The following is an 11,286-nucleotide window of genomic DNA, read 5'->3' as shown; positions in this document are numbered from 1 at the left end:
ACTGGGTCTTCTCCCGACCGGCAGTAAAACGCTTGCTGAAGTGGGGCATCCGTTTGGCTGTGCGGGATGTATCAAGTTAGCAGTCACGTCCGGTCAGAAGGGGATGTTAAATCCGATGCCTCGTGTAAAGAAGGTGCCACGCTCTTTGCACGTTAAGAACCCTTGCAACAACTCTTTGAGGGGTCCATAGGTGGCCTGTTGGAAGGCAACATTTATGTCCCTATCCAATATACCCTCATTTTCCAGTGGCAGTCCAAATTTCCCCGACCATCATCCTAGATGGCCTCTATTACAACAACCTACATATTGTATTTATTGTGAACTTGTTCTCGTCCTGAATATGCATGAAATATTTGCCACTGGATGTTAAGCAACCAACAATCAATCAATCAATGTACTTATACATACCGTCATTGTGTTATGGTAAGGTGGTACATTTGTGTATTCTTGTCTTTAATGTTTGCTGTATGATTGCTTATAAATGCCATTTTGTGCTTCTTTGATACATATATTTTTTTAAAGTAATTGGGATTAATATCATAACACAATGTTGACTACTGTGAAGCCCATTTTTTAAAAACATTTTTACCTTTTACATCTGTTTCTTTTGTTCACACATCGTTGTCAATACTTTTTTTATTATGTAATTATGATTTTGATAAAATTTTGCATTCATCTACATCTATACAAATGTGTGTCATTGCTTTAGTAAACGTAGTTGTATTTCAACTCAAATTGTGTGGAGGATTAAGAAGAGCTCTTTGTTTTCATATTTAGTCTGGCAGTTTCAAGTTTCATGTATAAAGGCTTATTCAAAAAAAGGTCCACGTCATTAGCTTGATAAACAATGTAATTTTGCGCATGTTCCTTGTGACTATATAGATGAACAAACATTAAATTATTTGCTGTTGGATCAATTTCGTAATCTTAGAAAATTTTCTATGTATGTGAATTTTTATTTTGCTTTCAGTTATTTGCACCCTTCGTAAAAGTTGGAAACGTGAACAGTGAAACCCTTATATATTCGGGTACCTGTCACTTACCAAACAAATTCAAAGAACATACATTTTAAATGTGTTTTTTTTTTTACCTCAGAATGAAAATTGTAGTATTTAGTTATCAAAGGTACCTGTCTTACATTTTTTTTTAACGCCAGACGTACGTTTCTTCAGCATAAGACTCATCAGTGACGTTCAGATCAAATAGTTAGATTCAATGCCAAACAAGAGCATTGAGGACCCAAACTTCCAAAAAAGTTGTGCCAACTACGGCTAAGGTAATCTATGCCCGGGATAAGAAAATCCTTAGTCGTTCGAATAATTCATACTATTTATAAAAACTACCATACAATAAATATTCATGTCAACACCTAAGTCCTGACTATTGGGCTGATGATACCCTCGGGTTGTAATGGTCGATGCCAGTGCTGGCGGACTTTTCGTCACCGAGGATATCACTAACACTTTTACACAACTTTGTATTATATAAGATAGTGTATTATTTAATTCTTCTTCTCTTCATTTATATAGTACATGCAATTATCATCTCTTTGTGTTTCATTCTTGTTTATTTGAATATTTATTTTCTATAAATTCAAAGATTTTTTTCGGTTTTATTTTCAATTTTTTTACGTTTTTTAACGTTGTATTGTACCGGAATATTTTTCAAGTTTCGAATCAATATTTTTTTTTTAAGAACGTTTTAACCAAATTTAACGTCAACAAAGCTTGCATTTTTATAGGAGCCTTTTGAAAATAGGTAAATCAATGTTTGGAAATGCTTTACAAGTTTAAAACAATATCAAACTTGTATTCAGCAGAGATATTAAAAATGGAACTGCAAGTTGTAAAATTAGTGAAAATAAAAAAAGGACATAAAAAAAGTCAAGAAAACTTATATCTTTTAGTTGAACATTCTGAAACTGAATTCACAGAAGCATTCCATTTGAAAGTTTTTTTTACTACTGTCATTTGTTGCAAAAGAGGTTCGAATGATACCAAAGGGACAGTCAAACTCATAGATAGAAAATAAACTGGCAATGTCATGGCTAAAAAGACAATGACAAACAGTCAAATATGAGTACACAGGACACTACATAGAAAACTAAAAACTTAGCAACACAAACCCCATTTGATCTCAGGTGCTCTGGAAAAGTAAGCAGATCCTGCTCTACTTGTGGCACCCGTTGTGTTGCTCATGTTATTTCAAACCCGGTAAATTATAGTCTAATTCGGTAGGTCACATTCGTGAAAAGGGAACAGGTAACAATTTTGCAATTCGAGCCTATGGGAAAGAGATTAATATATCCTTGTCTAATGAATCATCAAATTACTCAATACAAAATAGTTTGCTGGAAATTTAATATATTAAGGGTTTTTATAGAATGAATTTCTTAAGACCACTTCGATCAAATGAAACTATGATCATCACATCAAGGTCACGTGTTGTTATGAGATCTCACAAGTTAACACTGATGTTATAAGCCATCGTATTCACATACCTCATGCCGATACACTTATTTGAATGGTTGCCAAGGAAAAAAAGATGTATTGTAACTATGGTGTTATTTTTTTGTAATATTCTATATTTGCGATTGGAATTAATACTTGTCTTCTTGAATCTTTCCGAAGCACATGAGTTCACCATGGATGTTTCAATTGTAGCTCAATTGTCATGTTTGTTGTAATGCGTACTTGACATTTTTTATAACATGTCAGTCGACCTTTGACTATGGTGTTAACTTTTTATCATTGCCTTTTGATGTCTGCTCTAATTTTTATCCTTTTCATATTCATAATGGTCAGGAAGGGACTAAAGGATATATGCACACATATATTGTTCTTGAGGACTGTGCATGCTATGGCACTCAACATCAATAATATGTTTGATTTTTTTGTTGAATAGTAGTACGGCTAATATTGTCAATGAAGGCATGTGACGTGTAAATCGAGTTTATTTACAACCAATTGGTCGATGTCACTGCTGGTGGAGTTTTTATTCCCCGAGGGTATTACCACCCCAGTAGTCAGCACTTCTGTTTTGACTAGAATTATCATTGATACGGTCATATAGTTACAAATTAACTGTTTACAAAACTTTGAATTTTAAAAAAAACCTGGCTTTTCTACCTCAGGAATAGATAAACTTTGCTGTATTTGGCAAAACTGTAAGGAAATTTTGGTCATCAATGTTTTTCAACTTCGTACTTTATTTGGTTTTTTTAAATATATTTGATTCGAGCGTCACTGATGAGTCTTTTGTAGACGAAACGCACGTCTGGTGCAAATATAAAATTCAATCCAGGTATCTATGAAGAGTTTATTCACATAAGCAAGAAAAGCATGAAATGACTCAAAACATCTATTGCAAATCTCTTATATCTAATGCCGTAATGTCATACATCCTGTTACGTTGTCTGAAGAAATTTACCTTAACAATGAAACAAAGTTTTAACTCCGAAACAGTGGCGAATATTGCGTTAGAGAGGTGACGTAACTGTGGATGATTTCATGTGATCCGGAAGGATAGGAAGATCCTGATCTACATGTGACACCCGTTTGTGTTGCTCGTGTTATTACACACCAATGATGAGTCTAATTCGGTAGGTCACATTCGAGGACGGGGTGTGGTTACGATAATTGGAACATAGCTGTCGTATTGATAATTCATAACGGTCAACCAAATTTTGATTGCGTCCGAAAGAAATTGTAAGGCTTTTTTTTCAACTTCACGAATTAAAAATCTTGGGTTAATTTCTTAATTGTAAGCAGGCCAGCAACCCTTAGTTAAGGAAATCGTGATAGGAAATTCAAGCTTTCAAATATCGTATCAACTGGGAGTTTTGACTCTATATGTATACTATTGCTAATTATGTGCATAGATGCACCATCATTAAAATAACATGCATTACTCTCTCATCTTTCATTGTATAAAATAAATAAAGCAATCTTGTTCATTTAATGATTTTTTTTTTTTTTTAAAGTGAAAAAAATAACACATTTACTTTTGAAGGCAATAATTCCAACCTTGAGAAATATGTAAAACAAAGTTGTGTTATAGAAAATATCCGGCTGTAGGAGCATGACAGCATGTTTACAGAAATGTTTATAAAATGGCGTCTTCACTGGTGTACTGTGAGCCGATGACAAAAAAATAACGATTCTTCTCTGTGTTTATTTCTCTACAGATGACAGTTCTGAAAAAGAAAAGATAAATAATCTTTAATTATATACGCATGTATTTGTTTACTAGTAGGTAGAGGTTTTGTCCATTGTTGAAGGCCGCACGGTGACCTTCACAGGCAAATTTCACGTGAATTTAGATTCGTGTGAATCTCCACTTCAAACGAGCTTATAAATGAAACACACGTGAAATTAGTAAATGTGATTTTCAAGTGAATCTCATGTGAAACTCGTATGAATTTTGCATGCAAATCATATGAAATATGTTCACGCGAAATTCACGTGAATTTGTAAAATTACAGAAATCAAATAACATGTTAATTTTCAAATTTGATTAAAATCATAAAAAAATGCCATTTTTTTTGTTAAAAAAAGTTCGTTTGAGGTGATTCAGAATCGTACGTGGAATTTTTTCACATGAATTTCATTTGAGCAAATTTTGCTGTGTATTATACAATGAAACCTGTTTAAACCGAATCTCTTCGGGACTTGAGATTTTGTTCGGTTTTATCAGGTTTAAAAAGCATATAATTTGATATGACGGTGATTAAAACATGTTTGATGATACATGATTTCGGTTTATGCAGGATTCTGTTTAGCCAGGTTTCACTGTAGTAGATGTTTATCGCAATGTCATTTAGTCTCTATCAGAGAGTTGTCTCATTGTCACAATATCTAAGCGAACTATATATATTATGTCAAAATCCATAAAGTTCTTTCAGAAAAATAATTTCATTGCAAACGACAAATAGGACTATGTAACCTTTCCGATGACCTTATCATCCAAACATTTGTTTTAGAATCTGGTTTAATTTAAAAGTAGCTTGCTATTTTTAATAAAATTAGTTCGCAATCAGTTGGTAGTTATATATCCAACTTCTAGTGTGTGTTTGATCTCTGAGAACCTCTTCGGGACTTAGATTTTGTTCGGTTTTGGCCGATTTTCGGTTTTATCAGGTTCACAACGCATGTCTGATATTGCGGTGCTTAAGAACATGTTTGGTTTATACAGGTTTTCGGTTTATGCAGGATTCGGTTTAGCCAGGTTTCACTGTAGTATGAAAGACAAAATCGAAACAAAGACTATTACACACATATTATGTAATAAGAATTTAATACATAGGACCATATACCTCGAAGAAGCGCTCTGAAATAAAGATAAAAAGAATAAGAGTCGAAAACCCCAAGGAAATAGTATGTAATAGTAAATAACATATGGTGTAATAGACGCCCATTAAGAAGTAGGTAAATACGTTACTATATGAATAGTGTCACCGATCCCACACGACGTAGTCTTTCAAAGTTTCATAGACCCTACACGAGGTCGTCTGTAAAGAGAAAACTATGACACGTGTTACAGACCCCACACGAGGTCGTCTGTAAACAGGAGACTATACCACGTGATACAGACCCCACACGAAGAAGTTTGTTATATAAGGAGGTCTCACCTTTGCGTTCTTCGTCTTCAATTTCTTCTTTTTCTTCATCCTTTTGAAGTAATCTGGTCAAAAATTGCTTAAAACCTGTTAAAAAGATCAAAATGAAATTTGTATATATATATATATGTACATGCTTTATAAATAGATTGGCCGTTTTTTTATAAGGATATTTGGTATGTTTGTCAATGGGACAACTATCAGACACGATGATGTAAATTAATTTAAAAGGTCACCGTACGTTTTATCTTTAATTTATTGTCTCTCTTTTCCACGATGATTATATTTCGTAAATCGATAGACATATAAAACCATAGTTGACGGAAGATAAAAATATACGTAGGATTCATATCTATAATTTTTCTAAAGATTAATTTTTCATAAAACTTAAAACTTTTGATGGGGTAGAGTCGGTAATTCTCAATCGTCTGTAACGTCATATGTATCGTCTTCAATCTTAGATGTATTGACGTTAATCTAATATTCATCGTCTTTTATCTAGCATTGCACTGACTTATATAAATCAGTTGCGATTGGTGAAAAATAAACCAGCATTGTAACAATTTAAATCACCAGAAGACATGACTTATTTCTATTTGGGGCACGAACAGTGTAATTTCCCATAGTCCTATAAATTATGAAACGGCGAATTTAAAAAGGAACATTCAAAAGCTATGATTACAAGTTCTTACTTCGTTTGCTGGTATTACATTCGCAGATATAACATCCGTTATTTCCTAATTGGTACCCATAGACACAATGCTTGGAACAGTTCTGTGGAATTGGATGACATACTGTAAAAACAATCATTTAGTTGTCAATAAAATTATTAGCAGGTATTTAACTAGATTTACAGCCGATTTCATTGAGTGTGTAGCCAAAGGTAATATTTTGGTTAGCTTGCTTGTAAGCCGAGCCGTAAAATCATTATTATGTCAGATATACTACCCTCTTTTCGAAGTAGCCTAGTCCAACAGGCTGCTGGACTAGTCTACTCTTTAAGGAGGGTAGTTTACCTGACCTAGCAATGACTTCACGGTTCGGCTAACAAGCAAGCTAATCAAAGATATAACCTTTGGCTACACACTAAATGAAATCGGCTGTAACATTATAAACTTTCATACGTTTTCATGGTTTATCGAGGTGCAACAAAAGAATAAAATTCGAACAAACCAATCACATTCATTTACTTGTAACTACATGTATGCAAATCATGGTCTTTAAATAGGTTGTATCTTTCGTGAAAAAATGAAAATAAATGGAAAAGTCGACAAGGTCACAGGCACTATTCTAAGAAAAAATATCCAACACCATTGTAAAGAAATATCAATTTAAATGATTTACAGCATAACAAATTTTGGTAGGGTTGACAACAGTGAAATATAGATAACGGAAGTTCACGACCAAGAGACATTTTTCAAAAATGGAGTTTAGTACCATGTGTTATATTTAGGTGTACAGTGAAACCTGTTTAAACCGAACCTCTTCGGGACTTAAGATTTTGTTCGGTTTTGGCCGAAGCTCAGTTTTTATCAGACCACAACGCATACAATTTGATATATTTGTTCTACTTTAAGTTGCTCCCCTTTGACAGAGCACCAGGATGTCCATCTATAGGAAGATTGGGTTAATGGGAAAAATTATATATTTCAGAGTCAAAAGTCGGAAATGTGAAAATAGTCAATGAAGCAATACATTCGGCAATCATGGGTAGATTCCGCAACTCTCCTTCTACGGAATCGGCCGAGTTGTGAAGGATTGAGGGTATGGAATCAGCGGAGTTGGGATGGATGTGTAATAATACTTACAACAAATATTTCCACATTTGGAAGAGCAACAATATTTATCTCCCGGACATGTTTCACCTTGACACTGTTGTTGATAATTGCAGTTCAAATATTTGTCGTTTATCCCACAGGTCTGAACATCTGCAATAAATATGTTAATGCAAGAAATCAATACGTTCGGCTAAACTCGGTAGTTTCCGCCACCAAATTTGATCTGCCCAATGAAATGACATTTCTCAATATTGTCTAAGATTGAAAAAAAATCTTGCCTGATTAAAAAAAACAAACCTACCAGCTGGCCAGCTAGAGAGAATACACCAAATAATATAACATTACCTTACTCAGTAAAGATAAAGTGTAGTCTATCAATCTTATTCAATTCGGCACATCTCGGCAGATAGCGGAACAGTCGAAGTAAGCCAATTTCAAACATGCATACAGCTTGATGGATGGTTATTTTTAAAAGAAAATAATCTTTTTTAAAACCTTTAGAAAGCAGATAATATTTTTGATTTTGACTGTATGTTGATTAAGGACATACAAATGACAAAAAGTAATTTCGCCGTTTCAGAATCTAATGCATTCTGGGTAATATTTTCAAAAGCGTAGACCAAATCGTGATGATTGGTTAAAACGTTCTAAACAATTGAAATTCAACCAGTGACGTAGCCTTATTTTCATTTTGGTGTACATGTACGAACAATGAGATTACCCATAGTCCTTTAGATTCTGAAAAGGCGAATTGTCCTTATAAAAATCATAATTATTTTACAATCTGAATGTCCATTCTTTTACTTGAGACCGTAAAAACCTAATGAGTAATCGACGCTAAAAATCAGCAACAAAAGCAAACAATAATGACCTTTGTCAAGCACACATGTTATAAACAAGTTTACTAAGAAAAAAAAACTGCAATTCAAATTTAACTAAAAATTAAAGGAAAACCAATTGATAATTGAATCCCAATTTGTGCTTTGTGCTGAGTTCCAATGTCCTACATATACATGTCTCTTCTTGAGTCATGGTTCAAGATAATTCTCAACAAAGAAACAATTATATATAAATATCTTACCACGTTCTTCAAGAAGGTTTTCTAGAAGTCGGTAGTACTCATTCTCAGAAGGCTTAGCCTGAAATAAATAGTTAGTTATTAAATATTTGAAAAAATATATAATGTAAGTCCAAGCACAACAATACAGTTTATTCACATTGGATATTCACTCACAAGTACAGTGAGACCTGACTAAACCGAATCCTGCATAAACCGAAAACCTGTATAAACCAAACATGTTCGTAAGCACCGTCATATCAAATAAAGTGTGTTGTGAACCTGATAAAACCAAAAAAAAAAAAAAAAAAAAAATTAAGTCCCGAAGAGGATCGGTTTAAACAGGTTTCACTGTATCTCGCAATTCCACAACCACCGGCTGTAGAGATTTATGTACATTGTATATCTTACAACAATTTGTACAGATAAAATAAAAGGAATGAGGTATTATTGTAAATGAAACAACTATCAACCAGAGACCAATAAACGTGAAACACGTCTGAAATATTTGCCACTGGACGTTAGGAATTAATCACGTTATGTAAGTATGGGGACATTCAGGTCTTATACATTATGCTTTAAAAAATGAAAACTGTCGATGAATATATATCAAATTGGTTTTATCTCCCTTTAACCAGAGGAAAATATAAACCACAATCATTTGATACTTTAGTTATGTAAAATTTATTTCGATTTTTCGGACGTCTCTAATACAACAGTTCTATGTTTCTGATTTGAAAATTTGGGAAATGATTTAAGCAATAATGGATTCATTTCAATGGAGAGAGCTTCTTATGGCCCTTTTTGATCGTAAAAAAAGTCGTTTTTCACGATATATATAAAATTAATGTTTAGTATAAAATCGTCAAAATTTGTTTTCTTCTTTCTGCTCGGCGTTTGATATTCAATTATTGGGAATTAATTAAGCCATTTAAAAAATTCTGCATCCGCCCTTGATAAGAATAATTTTTATGCATAAAACTGATACTCTTATACATCACAGATCTGTCTCTCTCGTACAAACAATGACTTATACACAAAGAGCAGTTGTTTCTAGCAAAAATATCATAATATCAAATGTCATTTAATACTCATTTGGTTTGAATGTTACAACTTTCATAACCCGAATAATTCAGTCGTTATATTCCGCTGATCTAAGATTACTACATTAGGGAAAACGGTAGTATTACATTTTCCCAGCATTAGGTTGGCCTTTTGTGTACCCAAGACAGGTGAAGCAAGTCAACTTAGGAGCGCTGTGATTGGATGTAAGGGTACAATATATTTGTTTATTTATCTATGAATAACTGCAGTGTGTAAATTTACAATATAAATTTTAAAACCTACTGAAATATTTTCTAGAGAATTATTCGAAAAGGCTTCCAAAATTTCATAAATTTGGTGCAAAATGACGGTGGGCATGGATAACATAAACAAGCTCCGTTGGAAATTGGTCATGATACTATTTGGCTTCAATTTTTAGAAAACAGTAATAAAGTACTAACACCACACATAACTGTTTTATCCAGGTTTTTATTATAAAAACTGGTAAATTTAGAAAATGTTAGTATTGTCGCCTATGGCAGAATAAATAGTACCGTTTTCCCATTAACATTTCACAAGTAGGAGAGGTCGATTACTGGGAGGGACTGGATTATTCGGGTTACAACTTTCATACAGTTTTATAAACAACGGGGTTACTTGTTGGTCCGCAAATGCATAGCCTACGTGATTTGCAAAATCGACAAATATCTGCACATTATCCTCCAATGGTTGCAGAGGAAGCCAATATTAACCAGAGGTAAAATTAAAATTATTTTGTAAACTGAAAAAAATCGACCCACTAGTTTTATTGTGCGCAGTTACGTGTAGGTTATACGAGTAATACAAGAAGAAAAAAAGCTGTTGTAAGTATGTTTTTTAGCATGATCCTTAATTTAGCAATCCCTATAATGTATGTGCTAGGGACATAAAAAATGCATTTACAACTTTCCTGTTCATATTATTTAAAATCTTCCCGTATTGAAAGTACTTGGATTGTCTTTAATATTCAACACTTATTTACTTTCAATTGTTTGAAAATATACGTATATTCTCTTTTTAAAATTTCAAATTTACTTGTGGCTTTTGCAACTTTTTAAAGTAGTTTAGAATGGAGAAAAAATAACAGTTGAATAAAAGTTGCATTTGTAAAATAAACTTAAATTTAGGAATAAATCTATACGTGGATAAGAAAGAATATAAATAGACAGACGCTACACAAATTGATTTTTTTCCCCCTGTATTTTCAAAAAATTATATGTCTTGAATAAAGAAAAAAATAAAAATTACCGCTAAATTTAATTTGCTTTGATCAATAAAACTAAAATAAGCCAAAGTTTAGCAATACGTATAAGTTTTAAGGTGTACACTTCAGATCGGCCATTAATAAACATAATTAAGTAAAATGTCCTTACCTGGATGACCAGAACAAACACTGACAAGATAAATACGAATCGAATCATGACTGCAATAGGTGTGATCTGGGCGAATACAGACAGAATCTTTTTATACCGCTTCGCTTAGTGGACCGTTTAGTTACAGCCTACGCATATTACGGCTCATATGTTGAGCAGGTTTTCATTGTACACATATCCATTCTGTAAAATATATCGAACACAATGCTGACACGCAAACCTCTGGATATTTTTCTGAAACTTGTCTAAAAAATCTTTTAAACCACATGGTCAGTGATGTACCTGATTAAAATTAAAATCCATCATGATTTGAAAAAGACGATGTTATCAGGTATTTTAAAACTTGAAAGAAGAAAGCAAATATTTAAAGTGTTGAAA

General features: G+C 33.0%; 1 protein-coding gene across 1 annotated transcript; it reads right to left on the bottom strand.

Annotated features, from left to right (window-relative positions):
* Window positions 1-3,948: 3,948 nt before the first annotated feature.
* LOC139495237 (uncharacterized) lies at window positions 3,949-11,067 on the bottom strand. The gene is made up of 6 exons (XM_071283483.1): window positions 10,909-11,067; window positions 8,477-8,534; window positions 7,426-7,545; window positions 6,310-6,411; window positions 5,630-5,704; window positions 3,949-4,195 (listed from the first exon to the last, which is right to left on the bottom strand). The coding sequence occupies exons 1-6, from the start codon at window positions 10,954-10,956 to the stop codon at window positions 4,173-4,175; spliced, it is 426 nt and encodes a 141-aa protein (XP_071139584.1). The 5' UTR covers window positions 10,957-11,067; the 3' UTR covers window positions 3,949-4,172.
* Window positions 11,068-11,286: the final 219 nt, after the last annotated feature.

This window comes from Mytilus edulis, chromosome 11, assembly GCF_963676685.1.
Source record: "Mytilus edulis chromosome 11, xbMytEdul2.2, whole genome shotgun sequence".
Classification (NCBI taxonomy): Eukaryota; Metazoa; Mollusca; class Bivalvia; order Mytilida; family Mytilidae; genus Mytilus; species Mytilus edulis.
The sequence above is the reverse complement of the archived record's forward strand: the minus strand, read 5'-3'. Positions and strand labels throughout refer to the sequence as shown.